General features: G+C 36.1%; 1 protein-coding gene across 1 annotated transcript; it reads left to right on the plus strand.

The window, feature by feature from the left end:
• The first annotated feature begins 4349 nt into the window (after window positions 1-4349).
• Window positions 4350-14560, plus strand: LOC134748762 (uncharacterized). The gene is made up of 13 exons (XM_063683544.1): window positions 4350-4497; window positions 4786-4874; window positions 5613-5821; window positions 6307-6519; window positions 6773-6812; window positions 7050-7886; window positions 7946-8204; window positions 8376-8520; window positions 9581-9737; window positions 10322-10504; window positions 12633-12831; window positions 13186-13291; window positions 13588-14560. Exons 1-13 carry the CDS (start codon window positions 4350-4352, stop codon window positions 14546-14548), a joined length of 3546 nt encoding a protein of 1181 aa, XP_063539614.1. The 3' UTR covers window positions 14549-14560.
• Window positions 14561-18576: the final 4016 nt, after the last annotated feature.

An 18576-nucleotide genomic window follows, 5' to 3' on the forward strand; every position in this document is an offset into this window, starting at 1 on the left:
GCCCTACTATACGAGTACAACACAACACTACCGAGGTTTGACCCACGATTTTTGACCACCAGGTTAATAAATAAATAAATCCGGCTGTTGACTAAGATCTTTGATGTCAAGGTAGACATCAAAGGTTGTGTTGTGTTGTAGTAAGTACTACAGCATGGAGTTCTTAAAAAATTTTTTAAAGGATGACAACGCGCATGTACCTATTTATTTGGAGTTCCAAGTATCCACATAGGATGTGGTGACCGCATAACATCAGGCTAGCTGTATACTCGTTTGGCATCGACATGTTAAATGCTGTACCAGGACAAAATTATAGTGGCGTTTTTTGCCATTTTGGCAACGGAACCCTAAATATAATAAATTTCAACTGACCTTCGTTATTTTGTAATACTATGCTACCCTCGTCGCGTCGTCGTAGTAACCTGTCATAAACATAATATTTTCTTTACATGGAATGGAAATACAAAAAATCGACTAACTTAAAAGTTACTTATTTATCTGTACACTGGGCTGTACACCTTGCTTCTCTAACTACTAGTTCCAGCTTAGTAGACTGTTTTTTGTGGACGAGGTTAACTATAGAGGATAACTCTTACTACGAATAAATTAAATACAATAGAAAACTTTTTCATTAGGGGATCGAAGTGGCAGGTGAAATCGCTTACTATATCGAAATGTGAAAACGATTGGCTAACATTAAATTTGTATGAATATTGCATGACGTCATATCCTGGTCTTAATTTTGGATAGTTGTGTTATTCAAGAAATATTTTCTGTATTTTCGATCGATACGAGTATAGGTATTATCAGTGTATTTTTATGTATGGGTTATATTTTTTGTAATATGTATGATAATTATAAGGTATTTATCTATGGGCTACTAGTTGCCTGAATTAAAGTTGTTCATTCATTTATTCATTAATATCACTAATGATGACTTCAATAATATGATGACTGGGCCCATCTTGTGAGGGCGAGTCACCGTCTGCCGGAAATAAAATTGCATACTGTTTTATTTGCACCGAGTCGAGTCGAGCCGAGTAGGGAATCATTGGTGAACAACGTTTCTCAGGCGCAAGATAAGTCTTTTGCAGGTGTAGTTAAAGCCCCGGGGGAGTGGAAGCGAGAGGAAATAAACTCTAAGTGTGGGTTACCGGTTTTTTATCCCATAGGTCAGTACTTAGTCCATCGCTTTCACCCAATAACCTACTTCGTTTTAGATTCCATCAACTCTCAATAGTCCTTACACCCGGGCGGGTGCTGCCTCTGCGTGCGTCCGATGACACGGGCAAGGGCAGTATCCGCTCGGTGTACCTTACATTTCATTACAGTGACAAAAGGGCCTCTACGTGTTGGCTTCGACACCGCGCACGCCTCCTAAACGTCCGGAACACCATTGTTCCGTGATGGGAAAGACTGCAATAATAACTTTTTTAAATATTATATGCTTAGTGACCAAAAATATGATGTATATAATTTCTTATCTTATAAAATGTTGCCACATCCCTTGAAGCAGTAAACAGCTTTCCAACATTACAAACGTCCAAATTCCCGCCTGGATATATTTACATTTCAATGTCCACGTGCTGTCTCATTACCTCTGAGAGCTACTCTACTTGGAACCAAAAAAAACCTCATTAAAACTTTTTTCTGAAAACGAGATACTGCGGTTGAATCCGTGACGCTCGTAATGTAAATAAAACTTTATCCATTTTAGGGCAGAAATAACTATATTTTTATACAACCGAAACTCTGTGTGCTTTCCAACCTGATTATACGTCCGTTTTATATGTTTTTTGGTGAGGTTTACCTTTTTTGTCGCCTAACGAGGTATGAATTATGGGAGTTGTGTTCGCGTTCAAAGGATAGCGTGTTTTGTTCGAATAGCGAAATAGCCGAATAAAGTAAGCCGGTCAGGTTTATGTTGGATTTACGAGTATTTACTCGTTTTTGTTATTTTAATATTAGATACTAGCTTCTGCCCGCAACTTCGTCTTCGTCTGAGGTAATGTTAATTATTAAAGTTAACCTTAAACCGCGTATCTGTGTGCGAGACAGTCTGCCAACAGGGAAAGATTAGAATAGATTTGAATTCTTAGGGTACTTCCTGAGGTCTTAGAAAGCTGAAATCTGGTATGTAAGCTAGTACACAAACAAAAACATCTAAAACTTGGAACTTGTACCCCCCAACCCCTTAAACTAGCAGGGGATGGAAGTTTGTATGAGACTTCCGCAAATTTTGATGGTAGAGGCCTGAAAGTTGATATAGGAACTACTGGTTTTAAATAATAAAACACATACATTTTCAATGAGCAAATGCAAAAATATACATCAATAAACTTTAATAATAAAATTTAAGTTAGTGTTCGTGCAACAACTTAGCTCACGTATGCTCATTGCCGAAATTTAAATATTATGGTAATTAAATTACTATACGATTATACCTTATTATGCACACGTTTAAGTAGATAATTCAAGGAATTGTTTAAATAAAGAGGCTTATACACAGACTGGAGATAGAATGTATGGTAAATTATTGACCCATTAAATATATCTTGTCAGTTACTTAGGAACTTTGTAACAAAGTTCAAAATCAGTTGAGTTTATTGAAAATGTGGTTAACTTTTAATGTATTCCCCAGTGTACTACAAACATGTGTGTATTTAACTTTCATGTAGCATATCTGTAAGACTTGGGGCCTTTTTATGGGTTAAATTATATTTCCACAAAAATTCACCTAGGGAACAAATTAAATGATTTTATTAAATATTTTAATTAACTAGACTAACAAGCAGTTTGCGTGGATGATTCGCACAAAAAAAAACAAAATATTTATACATTTCTTATACAGCTAACAGGAACTAAAATAAGAACATTTTGGCTTGATGGCTTTGTAGTATCATGTAGGCATTAAGGATGACTCACGTTAGACCGGGCCGCGTACTTGTAAAATACAATTTGAAAGAAAATAACTGAAATACAATTGAAATTAAAGGTAACAAAATAAGAAACTTTGAGGCATGCATGGCTTTCCGTCTAATTTTATTTGACGTAATATGATATATTACGAGTAGGTACATAACAACACGTACGTAACACGGACGTAATAAGGTGGATCGATTTTGGTAGGTTAAAATGTATAAATAAAATAACGAAATAACATATATAAATAACGAAAATGATACTTGATTTTGGTGTCGCATCGACTTCGGGCCCTCAATGTGTAATTGTGTACATTAGATTTTTTTGGGATTATGTGGTTAGTCCCATGGGGAAATCTGTTTGGTATGAAATTGACCCAGTAGGTATATTAACTATATATTGAATATCAGAAAGTAGCAGAACGACACAAACATACGGTACAAACTTCCTTCAGTTCGGTCAATTTGTCGAGTCGCATGGGCCTTTGGTTAATTCATAAGTGTTGGCGTAAAATTGCTCGAGACAGCTCTTGTGTATTGATTGACTTATGTATGTATGATTTAGCAAAAAAACTATATCCACTCTATTGCTGAAAAGGATATTACTTATCTCTGTCGTAATTTGGTCGATTGCTTGTGGAACAAACCTCGACGTTTAACTGTAGTTAGTCAACACACCGAAACGGGCCAGTAAAGTGGTCACACTAGTTGTAAAATGAAGTTTGCGTCTTCTGTTATATTTGTTTCATTCATAGCGCTTTCACGCTCAACGGACTTTCGTTATGATAGATATAGTGGAAACGCGACCAATCTGGAAATTTATAATGGAGGGAACACAACGTACTCGTAAGTATTTATTACTGCTTATCTTCTTTGATTCTTAATAATCAGTCCTCATCCTGTGTCAAAAAACTTGTTTTTGTTAAGACCGAACACGTATGTTTTGGTTTCTGTGTCCTAAAATCTTACCTAGTCATTAAAATAGTATTTCGTGAGTTTTCTGTTTTATTTGCGGTGTTAAAACTTGCGTTAATCCAAAATGAAATTTCAGGTACAAAATCTCACTTGAAATATTAACCAACAATTTCTCTCTTGGATGTTTTACTTAGCAGAATAATTCAGCTTTAGCACTATATACCTACTTATACTCTTATACAAGTACCTACTAACAATTTTAAATAAAGTTTTTAACCCAAATAAAATAAAAATACAAAAAATCTCCCTGAGTCTTAACTAAGTGCGCTTAGTTAATCACATTAATGATTGGGACGTATTAACTCGTTATATAATATGAACCCAATTGATATTTGATTTGGTTAGTAAGGTCAACTATAAGAGACTAACCTCAGCGCACATTGTAGCAAATCAATTTTAGGAATCTAAAAAATAACAAAATATAATAAATATAAAAATACTTTAAACTTTCGTATGTACAGAAATTGCACGATATTGGTGAGGCATTGCACACCTCATGAAGGCAGTCGGATCGACGGGACATGCAACAATTACCACTTTCCCACGAGAGGATCTGCTAGAGGCCCATATTTAAGATTGATGAATCCGGATTATGCCAATGGTGAATTTTAAAATTATTTATTATTATTATTGTTGGGGTGTTGTGGGCCTGTGAGTGTCACGTCGACCAAGCGGTGATCTATTGTGACGGCCCTTTAAAGTCCATTACTAATGCCCGTTGAGTCCAGAAAATTCCAGATTCTTTGGGTCGTAATGATCTGTACCTCATAGGGTTGCAGTATGTGCCGCCCTAAGTGGATACTTCTTTTTGACATTAGTGGTCCACAGGAACAGGAAATTATTTATTACGACAAAAAATTAAATTATACAACATTGACATTGTTACCAGAGTTACTAGAAATATTTAATTTGATAAAATTATTTTTCATTCTCTGTACCCCAAAGGCGAAATTCGGATGGCAACTGCAGGTGCATTCGGTATATACTATAGGGTATTTGACAATTTTTTATTAATGGTATCAGTAAATCAGGTTTGTTTTGAGGATCGAATGCCTGTATTACCGATTGTCATAAAGCAATACAAAAGTCACAAATGTTGGTCAAAGTCTGGCACCCGCACTTTACTGACGAAACGCTTCTAACAAAATGGCAATACATCGTGACGTAACTATGTAACGTCGCTATAGCTAAGAAGCGTTTCGATGTATGGAAAACAAGGAAATTGCGATTTTATCAGTGAAATATTGCGTTTATGTATATTTTTAAATAAAATGTAAGCAATCGATTTTTTTCCTATTTGGAAGTTAAAAAAAATTGTAACTTGGTTGGTCTTGTATTTTTTTATTTTCCCATATATTTTTTAAGTTTCCAATTTATTGTGATAAATTGCTCATTTTCTATCTATTTAACAAGATTTAGTTATAAAATTCAACATGACATGACATGACACAATAATGTGTCAACAACCCTATTGTGTCATTACTGCCGCGGCACTGACGCAGCCGCTATCACTGTGAATTTACTTGATAAAATGAGTGTTGGATTGTTCATCGTAATCGCGGTGCCGCAACGAACGTCATTCATTTTATCAAGATTTTATCAAAATTAGCAATGACATATTCGGCTTCAGTGTCACAGCAATAATGTGTCAACAGTAATGCAGCTGCAGCCGCCATCCGAATATCACCTTAACGGTCTTACAAAAATTAAATAAAGTACGTCAAACTAAGAAAACAAAAATCATTTTCAGACAAACGAGATATCCGCAGAGACAGAAACGGTGGCGATTTACCTTCCGCTCGGCGAGTCCGCACAACGCTGCAGACCGATGGACGAGTGGTCGACAAACATGAGTTCACCATAGGCGCCTACCATTATCTCGAGTTCATCCATCTTGATGTCAGTTTACTTAACGGACCTTGTAAGTGAACACTTAACTACATATATACTTGTAAGGCATGAATCGCGAAGATTTGCCGTCCTCTTAGTGATTCCCCGATGTGCTGGAGACTGATAGATGATAGGTCGACAAAAACCCATGAGTCTATATCTTTATGACAGTTTTTTCATAACTATTTTTATTGGAATGTTAATAGCAGTTTTTATCATTATTATTTACATTGAAGTGGTTGATTCAGACTTTGCTTATTTTTATTGGAATGTTGATAGCAGTTTTTATCATTATTATTTACATTGAAGTGGTTGATTCAGAATGCTTATTTTTATTGGAATGTTGATAGCAGTTTTTATCATTATTATTTACATTGAAGTGGTTGATTCAGACTTTGCTTATTTTTATTGGAATGTTGATAGCAGTTTTTATCATTATTATTTACTTTGAAGTGGTTGATTCAGACTTTGCTTATTAGCCCGCAGGGTATGGTTCATGGTACATAGTTAATACATAATTTTCTCCTGTTTCAGATGATTATCTAAGATATAGACCGTACTGTTGCCAGCCTGAAGGGCGGTTGGACCCTCGATGCAAGCCTATACTAGTTCCTAATGATGATCCTTATCTCAGAGTGACTGATATACGCTGTTTGAATTTTTCGAGAGCGGAGACCTTCCAGGATAATGGCTGTATCAACGATACGTATACACCTGAACAGGTAAAAAAATAGTGAGGAATAAAAACATAAATAACTGTAGTGTTGAAACAAATTGCACATTATTTATGACGAAAACAAGTCATAGATTAAAAAATAGTGAAACTTATTGCAAAGACAATGTTTTTCCTTTTCTAATAAATACAAATATCAAAAACCAACGATTATAGAATTGTTAACAGGGCTTGTTAGACTTGACAAGCGTTTTTATGAATAACGTCATTAAAGTCTACAGACCACATGTACTCTTAACTGATCATTTGTAAGTGTTGCTGTTAATGCCTTAAACCTACTTCGCAAAATGTGCGTAGGTACCCTTATTTGGCTTTTAAACTTATAGTAATTCGACGTAATTACTCGTTTCAGAGGTCATAAAAATGCTAGATTACTAGGTTACCAGTACGAAAGGGCAATATTAGTTAATCTTTTTTTAAATTATTTATTTAATTTAAGTAATTATAATTAACCATCTAACAACTGCATATAGATATATTCGAGCCTAATACTGTCAATGAATTTTACTTATACTATTTTCTTATTTTAGATAAATTTTCAAACACCGCTTATAGATCTTTCTACAATATACGGTGTCGATGATAGAAGTGAGAATGCAGTCAGAGTGTACGAGCATGGTTTGATAAAACTACAATACAGAGGCTTCCGTTATGTGCCCTTAGCTAATCTAACGGCAATCAACACAACAGATTTAAATACCTTGCTCTCCTTGATGGATCCCGCAGTCTTAGCAAATCTTACGATGTTAAACCAGCAAATGTCAAATTCTTCTATGTGGCAAAATATGACAATGCAAAGTCGGCAAAATATGTTGTTTAATTTTATGATGCTGAATGGACCAATGTTTAATAACTCCCCAATGTGGCAAAATTCTACCTTGACTAGTAATAGAGGAATGCTAGGAAGTATGTTTACTTTGGGGAATATGCAAGGAGTGTTATCAATGCTACAGAATTTAACTATGTTAAATTCTCAAATGTTAAATAATCTCGCAGTGCTTAATCCTGAAAGATTAGGCAACCTAAATTTGACAAACCAGCAAATGCTTGAAAATCTTTCCAAGATAAATCCGGAAATGCTTGCGAGCTTGATAAGTTTAAATCCTCAATTGTTAGGAAATCTAGGCACCTTTGGAAACATGCCTTCTACAAACCGTCGCCGTCGCCAAGGAGTGGTACCTATAAGTTTACCTACAACAGGCGGACTCATCGACGCTATAACATCTCCAATAGAAGAAGAACTGGATGATTACATTCCAACTTTGATGAAACTTATCAACATGACCAACTTGAATAATACTATATGTCTGCAAAACATGAACAACGAAAGTAGATGTTACGTGTTTGGTAAGAACCTAACAGGATTATAATAGGTATATGTATTGTGTTCTTTGTTTCGTTTATACGACGTGTTCACTTTTCTAAGAGTTATTTTAATTCCAGCTCCAAAAATTCTTATATTATTCAAATTTTTATGTATGCAGGAGTTCCCGAAGCCGGTAACTTTGACTTGCGAACGACAACATTCGCAATTTTCTTCATGAGGGAGCACAACCGGTTGGCACAAGCCCTGTACAAGCTGAACCCTTGCTGGAAGGACGACCGCCTCTTCAAAGTAGCGAGGCAGATTAATATTGCCACAGCGCAGAACATTCTTATGTATGAACTATTACCAAAAATATTGGGTAAGTTATCGAAATTTTCATTTTTTATCATAGTTCCAAACATTAAATTAAAATGTCACATGTTCGGTCTAAATTTTCTAAACCTAATAGGGTTAAATCCTAATTGTTAGGAAATCTAAGCACATAATATAATTATGGAAACATGTCGTCTAAAATCTTTTTATTCCCTAGGCTATAAGAACATGTTAAAATACGGGCTAATATCGGAACACGTGCAATATGTGACGGCGTACGACGAGAGCGCTGTGCCGCTGGTCTACGCCGAGTTTGAGATCGCCGTCAGATACTTCCATACTATGCTGGATGGCAGAATCAAGTAAATCATAGCATTCATAGCAATAATGTCGATATAGAGCTAAATTTTTAGCCTAAAGGCCGCTATTCACCCTGCAACAAATCACATGCGATTTAAGATACAATGCCGGCTAAGTACGTTCGACGAATTCAATTGATCGATCAAAAGCCGCAATGTATCAAAAATCGCATGCGATTTGTTGCTAGGTGAGGAGAGGCCTTTAATATCATTTTCTAGCTTTTACTATGAGAGACGTTTAATAGGGTAAACTGGTCTAAGAGCACGCATCCGATAAGAGTACGCTACACCAAAATCCACGAAGCTGTTTAGGATACGCTCTGAACTTATGTCGTATTTTGAAGTAAACGGAAGTTAGAAGTGCTGTGCGGAAAATAATGATAAATTCAATGAAAATACAAAAGTTACGCAAGTTATTATTTTTAGCAGAAGTATTTTTGAGACAAGACTGTAATTATGTTTTAAAAATGAAGTATACAATTAAATCTCCAAGGACGTTGTCACACGGGAGCAGTTCTGGTTAGAGTTAATAGATGGTGTTGCCATCCGCATATTTATCATATGGCTACTGTGTGCATGAGTCCGCAGTAATGTATCGTATAAGAGTATGCGCGTACTCTTACACGCCAGCGGCTGATTTATCACATAATCTACCGTTGGTAGAAGAATCTAAAATTCTAAATAAAAACAACAACAACTTCAAACAACTGATAATACCATACAATATGTGCCTTTGGTTAGTTTCTGATGAGATATAAATTTTCCAATGTGTGAGTTTTGGAATATTTTTCTATAAATATACCCACGGGAAGGATTACATACGAATTTAGCAAATTATGTATGTATGTATGTAGGTATGTTTGTGTGTTCCACCGTACCGTCCAAGCTGTTAAGACCATTTTGGTGAAGAACATGTCGATTTATAGGTACCATGTAATGGTAAGTAGGCTACATTTTTACCGACTTTTAAAGAAAAGGTAGTGATGTTTATAAGAAAAACCGTAGTCGGATTGCTTTTATGAAAATATTAACAATATTACCAAAATGAAACATTAATTTGTAGGTTGTACGATGAAAAATATCACTATGACAGGGAGTTCTCCGTCAGCAATACGACCTTCAGACAAAGTCTTATCGAGCAGGATAAGAATTTTGAGAAAATAAACAGGGGTACATTCTACCAACACGCAGCCAGAATAGACGACATCCAGGATCCTGAGGTGAGATAATTTTATATCCGTAGGTAACTCAATAAATATTCTGCAAGTTCAGGACTTACCTTCAGTACGTAATTAATCCCAATGTTATTTTTGGTTTTCTTTGTGTTTTTTCTTCATTTCCAAAAATATGTTGCCATAGAACTACGACATTCAGCTAGGAGTCACATCTGACCGAAGATGTTTGAGTTAATTTCGAACCATAGTTGGAAGTTTTTGTACTATTTGAAGTTGGATGGTATTATAGTACCTAATTAAAAAGCCATTGCTAATCCTAATTATGACATTTCTAAATAAATGTAGCGATAAATGATATTCACTCAAACAACACAATACGAGATGCAGGTTTATGACGTGGTTATGACCCATTGGGTAAATTAAAAAAAAATATCAAAAAACTAATTACCGCTTAATTATATAATGTAACGTTCGAGCTAAATATATATCCTAGAAAAAATACATTTAATTTTCCAAACAAAAAATACAAACTCAATCTAACTCAAACTGTCAGTGTTCAAAAGAACTGGAATCTTCATCTCAAAGAATTTAAGATTTTTTCTCAGTCATTTTAAGTTTGATTTGGTAATTATTTGTTACTCAAGATTTCAGAAAAATACTACGGAGATTTGCAACGAGCTGCAGACCTACCAACTTTAGACATACAACGGGGAAGAGATTTAGGTATAAGAGGATACAATGATTACAGACATATCTGCGGTATGAAACCAGCCAGAAAATTTGAAGATTTTGAAGACGTCATGGATCATGAGGTATTTTTATCGGATTCTGTGTCACCTAGATTCTGCACACAAATTTTTAACATTTTAACATGCTGGAGAATGGGCACCGAACTTTGCAACAAAGGCGAAGCATGGGGTGCACTCCTGCAATTTCTCATTATCAAATACTATACAACAGTAAGGTTTACGTTACCTATTTTACAACAAGCAAAGTATTTACTACACAAATCATTAGGTTAAATAAAGTTGTCAGTTCGTTATGCTCTAAAGCTGGCTCTGGCACTCCTAGCCACAGAAATTTCGTTTACTTATTCGAGATTTTGGTTGTAAAAACAAATAACAATAGGGTATTTGACTGTATTTAAAATAAATTATTTTACACCAAGCATGAAATAAAGCACCGGAAGATTAATGGAGTAACGTAGACAGCAGTTATTTTTAGACACAATATCTATTTTAAAACCCGTATAAAACTATAAAGAGTAGGTAATTTGATTGTGACGTCACATGCTAGCGTTTCATATAAATTCCATAGTAGCAAAATCGTTTTGACAGTTCGAAAAAAGAAACTGATTCGACTAGTAGTCAAATACCCTATTGCATAAATCTACAGGTAAAGCCTGACCAGGAATACATGATCATGCGCCATGCTGCGGAATTTCACTGGAACTAATTTTTTCATACTATACTGAATTGCACAACAACAGCGCCCTCTTGACAATGATCATATATTACTGGTCAGGCTTTAGCTTCATTAATTCATATGATTTATTTTTATCACCAAATGGAATTGATAAACAATTAAACAGAAAGCTTATTAAGCTTTTATATTTAGAAAGTGGGCGGGTAGCTAAATACAATCCAGACTGTCTGCGGTCAGGGCGAATTTTAAATGATGATAGACACCTATCAGCTCAGGTTCTTTTGTCAAGTGTCTAAAATTAAAAACATTTTTCACTGTTTCCTTTCTTGTGTTTACGTTTTTTTATCCTGATAAAATAAATTAGTAATTAGTAATATTTAAACTACTAACTAAATTATTATTTACAACGACGGGACTTAATCGCGTAAAATAAGTTTTAAATTTACCTCCGACGTTTCGAGAACGGCGCCTAGAAGATGTTGATGTCAACTTTAGCCAGTCTTCTCCTAGACCACGGGGATAACGCCGTATTCGAAACGTCGGAGGTAAATTTAAAACTTATTTTACGCGATTATTAAGTCCCGTCGTTGTGAATAATAATGAGTAAAAATCGTGAAAGTTTGAATCAGTGTTTTACTAACAAAATCATTAGAAAGATCATAATTAGAGGGCGGAGTACCGGTGGCAAAATTTAAAGTCGTTATTTATTTAAAGTTTAGGCGACTCCATACATTTAGTGTGAAATTTGCCACCGGTACTCCGCCCTCTAATCATAATACAGTACAATAGGTATTAATAATAAATAACATAATAATTAATGTAATTGCTAAAAGCTTCAGCTTTAACTTATTTTACCCCATGGTTAAGTATCATTGGTTATAGCTAGCAGTTAGCGTTCGAATGTCCTAGAATGGAATAAATACATAAATAACATATTTTCTCGTGAAAACTTCTGAGGCGGTTGTTTACTCCAGTAGATAAGCAAAAATAAAATAAAATTTAAATGTATTATTAAGTGAGACCCTCTACAACCCAGGCCCTAGGTTTGGAACATGGTTAAGATTTTGTGTAGTAGGCCAAAATTAGAAATTTTCAAAGAATTAAAGCTGGAAATCGTTTTGATATCTTCCGTCGGACGTACAGTCGAAGGCAAAATATTGATCCAGACAAATGGCTCAAAAATATGTGAACACGACTTTATTGACTAAGGTGTAAGAGCGTACACATATTTTTTAAAACTTTGGGAATGTATATACATATATGCTCTTGACTGTACCATTTTCGAGCTATAAGCAAAAAAAATGGATAAAGAGCAAACATTCACACCTCATGGGAACGCACAAACTCGAATTACACGCATTTAGGACCCAATCAAGACATTAAAATGATTTTCAGCTTACTGGAAATTATTTCCTTGAAACGCTTTTTATGGATCTAATTTGATTGGCCCATAGGTAATTGACATGGAAAATGTTAGATGATATTTCGCGTTTTCTAACTCATTTTTTTTTCTAGAAAATAGAAGCTCTAAAGAGGCTATACGTACAAATAGAGGACATTGACCTGTTAGCTGGTATAATGAGCGAGAACCACTTGCCTGACACATACGTCGGCCCTACACTCTTCTGTATCATGACGAAACAGCTGCAGCTGTATAGATATGCTGACCGCTTCTGGTTCGAGAGGGGCCATCAATTCCACAGTTTTACTTTACGTAAGTACCTACTTACTATAGTGCATTTAATTATAAACTGAAATAGATGTCATATACCTATTAAAGATAAATTGACGAAGCCGTCTTAAGGAAATCGAAATTATGATTACTTAAATACCTAGTAATTACTATTTAGGTGAAAAAATTTTTGCTGTCCATTTTATTCTTGAATAATAGGTATAATTCTTCATTTAACGTACGTTACTAGCAAAAAAAAAACGGTACATTTCCCCTATGGCAAAGCTTGATTACCGTTTAAACCCAATTTGCTACTGACACCAATTTGTTCGAATCGCACTATTTCACAGTAGCATTGTTTGTATTGGCAATAAAAAACGTTAAATTTATTCACAGCTCAATTGCACGAGGTCAGGAAGACTAGCATTGCTCGTTTCGCGTGTGACAACGCGGATGCGATCAAGTTCATTCAGCCGCATGCGTTCGAACTTGTCGGGCCTCAGTGAGTATATGTACCTGCATAATTAATGAATTATTCAACTAATATCATCAACGCGTCATTATTATTATAATTATTATGAATTTACTTGCTCCGATTACTATTTGTCTTCACTACTACATTCTACGGCTATGCACGAACGACCATAATATGATTGCGTGTTCCTACGACTTTATACCTACAATTTTTCGCAATTATAGGGAACAGTAATCACGTCTTAAAACTTAAAAGACTTATTTCGCTGTTAAATTAATAATTACATGTTAAATAATGCGTTTTTTATTCCTATATTTTTTCAGCAATCAACACATGCCATGTACTCATATTCCTGGTTTGGATATCAACAAGTGGAAGGACAATAGTTGTTATAACGATAAACATCCTTACTCTACTAATGAAGAGAACAAGCAAGGAGTTTATAACGGAAACAATTTATTTAATAATAAAGATGAAAACCAAATGGAATGGGCTGTACATAAAGGTAGTAACATCGAAAATAAAAATATTCAGTCTTTTCCAAAACAAGTTAAAATCGACGGTGGAGTTGCTTGGCCAATGATTGAGAATACAAAAAAAGAAGGCTTAAATGAACAAGTTCTACAATGGTCTATGAATTTAAATGATGAAAATAATAATGAGAGACAAAATACTATAAAAGAACATAAAGAAACCTTACATCGTACTTCATTTGATAATACCGGTCAACAAAAAGAAGAAATGACACTTCTTGTAAGTAAACCTGGACCTAATTCGGACCATTGGACTATTAATAAATACGGAAAATTTGAAGGTGCGGTCTACGGCCCCACTAAAAAACATCATGAATCTGAATTTTTGGCATTAAAGCATTCTTTGGACGACAGTGACGAAAACAACCACCACAATAATAACCATAAAATGCAAGATGACGGTAAATATTACGATGATACTGATTGGCCCGTCAAAAACAAACATCACAATGTTAAAGTCCCGATACTTCTTACTGATCAAAACGAATTCAATTATTTGACATTAAAGCATTCTACGAATGATAATAATCGCAACTATGGAGAGAAAACTATTGATAAAGGAGAAAATAATCGCCATACGCTCGTCAAAAACGTCCACGTCGATAATAATGAATGGATAAATAGACATCAGCTGCCTCTGCTTCCCCATAATTTGAATGGTCAGCTATTTTCTAATGCTGGTCACCAAACATATCAATCAAATTCCGCGGGCCTTTTGCCATTATTACCAAATTTTATACCTGTTCATTAATTTTAAATATATAACGTATCCCAATCTGAAAATCTCATTCCCCCAAATTATTCGTAATACGCCTCCTTGTCAGTTATGCATTATCTTTGACATTGTGGCGTATAATATAATATGCATTTTTAAGATCTAACTGATTACGGAATTCAAAGAAAAAAAAGTGTGTGCGTGTAATCTTTACGCGCGATTGAAGTAAAACTTCTTTGACGATGACGTTTATCGCTATGTTGGCACTTAGACGAGTGTCCTATTATGCGTGTGTCACTACCGAGCGTTACTTCCGTCAGAAAAAAAATCTTATTTAGTCGCGCCTATAGAAGTTGTACTTCAAAAACACAAACTGCATACGAATAAATAATGTGAACAAACTCAACGGTCTATTTTTATGGGATGTTCCTATGTATACAGGGTGACCTTAGCCATTGGACAAACCCTGAGATCCAACGTAGGGTTACTTCTCAGGAATGCTCTAACGTTAATATTTTTTTAATTAGAACAAAAGATAAAAAAATAATAACAAAAGTTATTTCCAATAATCGACAACAAACGTTTCGACATTTGTCAAAAGTCAGAATCTTATTAATGTCATAAATAAAAAAGATAATCAAAAAGGTCGAAGAAGGTTTCATACTATGTATGAACTCAGGAGCTACTAACTCCAAAGTAAAAAAATCGTAATTTGTTAATTTCTTCGTAACCGCTACACCGGTTGTTATGATACTTTGTATACTGGTTCTAAAAACCCTAATGCATAATGTACATTTCGGCTTTGTCCAATGGCTAGGGACACCCTGTATAAGTATGTATTTATGTATAAAAGTACTAGCTTTTGCCCGCGACTTCGTCTGCGTGGACTTAGTAGCCGCAGCTAGAGTAAGAATAGCGCCTGGAAAAATTCTCATAGCAATCTAAATTTGAGCATATTATGCACACAAAGTAGCAGGCACTTCGTTAATTATCTCAATTCCACCCCGCTTTTTACTTTCTTAAGGGCTGATTATCGGGATAAAAACTATCCTATGTCCTTCTCAGGGACTCAACCTATCTCTATGCCAAATTTCATCTAAATCGGTTCAGCGGTTTAAGCGTGAAGAGGGAACACACAGACAGACAGACAGACAGACAGACAGACTTTCGCATTTATAATATTAAGTATGGATGTATGTCTTACATGTTAAAAAAAATCTTACCCCATTGCATTTGCACCGTGCCTAGTCTTTCAATTTAAGGAGTGCACTTTAACCCGAGCATTTCTCGGCTGCAGTCCGCGATCTCTTCCACGGTAATGAAATAAATTTAAAAAAGCTACCAGCTAGTGCAACGGTGCTCATTTATTCAACACGGAAAGACCTAAAGTAATTTCCAGAAGGAAAATTAAAAAGAAACGAGCTTATCTTGGCGAACCCTCGGCGCAATTACAGCGGGACTAAACAAGTTTAGTTCCTTTTTTACCTTGAGTTGATACTTCAGTTTTCATGTTTCGCCGAAATAAAGTGAAAACGCGGGAGAGATGGAAAATTAGGATTCTTTCCTTCAAATTGGCTTTTTATCTCTCTACAGCAAAACTAAAAGGAAGGGTTATGATTTTAGCAGTCTATGTGTATGGGTATCTCATGTTATTGTTCCACCTTGGCGTTAGAAATACTGACCCGATTTTGATGGTTACCTGCAAGAGGCCCCTGGGGGCTAATTCATGAATTTCGAGCGCTCGATTTCGTCACTCGAAAATCTGTGGAAAACGGCGAATTGATATTTTGAATTTAAATGCCTAGTAGGCAGTGGAGATATATTGAAAGTAGGCGCACGAAATCGAGTGTTCGAAAATCAAAAATCGGCCCCCCAGAGGAATCGGATTTATTTGGCCGTATTAGGTAGGTAATTTTGAACGATGTAGCAATTATTACGATGTACCTACCTAAACGTTTTGTCAATAGATTTAAGCATAAAAGTGCATCCACACCGCGGTTAACTTTTGTGGAGTAAACTGTGCAACACGGTAACATTATAGATAACTTACCTACCTACCTAGTTATTTACTGCACAGTGTTGCTCACTAGTTGCTTCACAAAAGTTTACTGCGGTGTGGATGCACCTTAATCCATCATCATCATTCGCTTGCCCTTGTCCCATTCACTTGGGGTCGGCGCAGCATGTCTTTTTCTTCCATACCTTTCTGTCACCCGTCATCTCATCATTCACTTGCGTTAGTTTCATATCATCTTTCACACAGTCCATCCACCTTTTCCTCGGTTTTCCTCTCCTCGTACCTCCCTCCACATTTATTCTCAATACCTTTCTCGTCACATGACTTTCATCCCTCCGCATCACATGCCTGTACCATGCTAGGCGATTTGCCCTTACTTTTTCTGTTATGGGTGCAACTTTCAGGCTTCCTCTTATATACTCATTCCTTATCCTATCCATTCTCGTCACGCCACACATTCACCTTAACATTCTCATCTCCGCTACATGCAATCTCTTTTCATCCGTCACCTTTAGGGCCCAATACTCTGATCCATACATGACGACAGGTCTTATGATCGTTTTATAAATTTTACCCTTCAACCGAAGGGGCATACGAGCGTCACAAACGGTTCCCGTAACCTGTCGCCATTTCATCCATCCTGTGCTAATCCGGTTTTTCACGTCACGGTCAATATCGCCATCGCACTGTACGAGCGAACCGAGGTACTTGAAGTCGGAGCACGCTATCGAGTTCTATGGCAGCAAAACTGGAGAAACCGCCAAAATCGCAGAACATGTGTTCTGTTTTAGATCTGCTGATCTTTAAGCCAACATTCTCCAATTTTTGCCGCCATTTTTCAAGTCTGCTCTGCACCTCTAGTTCGTTTTCACCTACAAGCACAATGTCATCAGCAAACAGCATACACCAAGGTGCCTTTTCCTGTATGTCCGATGACAGAGCGTCCATAACTAGCAGGAAGAGGTAAGGGCTTAAAGCCGATCCCTGGTGCAAGCCTACTGTGACACTGAACCTGTCGGTGGTGCCAGCAGCTGACCGGACGCGTGTACAACATCGGTTGTACATTGACCGGATTAGCTTCACATACTTCCCAGGCACGCATTTCTCTTTCAGAGCCCACCACAAAACCTCTCGGAGCCTAAACACCATATGCAGGTTCTTTTTGGCATGTCTGTATTTTTCGCTCATTTGGCGAAGTGCAAAAATGGCGTCTGTTGTACTTCTCCCCGGCATAAACCCGAACTGGTTTTGTGTTATATCACTCTCATCTCTCAGGCGTCTCTCTATCACTTTTTCCCATATTTTCATGCTATGTGACATGAGCTTTATTCCTCTATAGTTGTTGCATTCCTGTACATCCCCTTTGTTTTTAAAAATGGGCACCAGCAAACTGTCGCACCATTCGTCGGGGATTGTTTCTTCATGCAACAACTTATTGAAGAATAAAGTCAGCCACATACATCCATCCTCACGCAATAACTTCCATACCTCTCCTGGTATATCATATGGTCCTACAGATTTTCCATTTTTCATACTTCTCACAGCCGTTCTTACTTCATCCATACATATTTCTTTCACTGCACCCATATTTATCAGCCTGTGCTCTAACACCCTGCCCCATTCATTTTCTTCATTCATTTATAGCTTATATGCACCTTAATCCATATAAGCTATAAATATACAGGCAAGTATAGTTTCTTAAATCGACGACGGCGTTTCAGCTAGTGCAATCTAGAGAGATATTAAATTTAATCGCGTTAGACCCGTTAATGACATTAATTATGTGTACAAAACGCGAGATTTTAAAGTGTTATATAGGTACTTAAACATTTTACTTTGACGATGATTGTCGATGAAACTTCGACTCCTTATTAAGTACTTGCCTCATACGAAACTAGGGCCAAACATACCCAATTAAAGCACCCTTCTCACCTTTCGTTCAAGAGAACACATAAATTCCACACGCAAAGTAAGATGACCGCATGCCGACCTGACCTTTCTGACTCATCAGTACACAGTGAAACGCTGAACAGGGCACATAAAATTT

This window comes from Cydia strobilella, chromosome 2, assembly GCF_947568885.1.
Source record: "Cydia strobilella chromosome 2, ilCydStro3.1, whole genome shotgun sequence".
NCBI classification, from domain to species: Eukaryota; Metazoa; Arthropoda; class Insecta; order Lepidoptera; family Tortricidae; genus Cydia; species Cydia strobilella.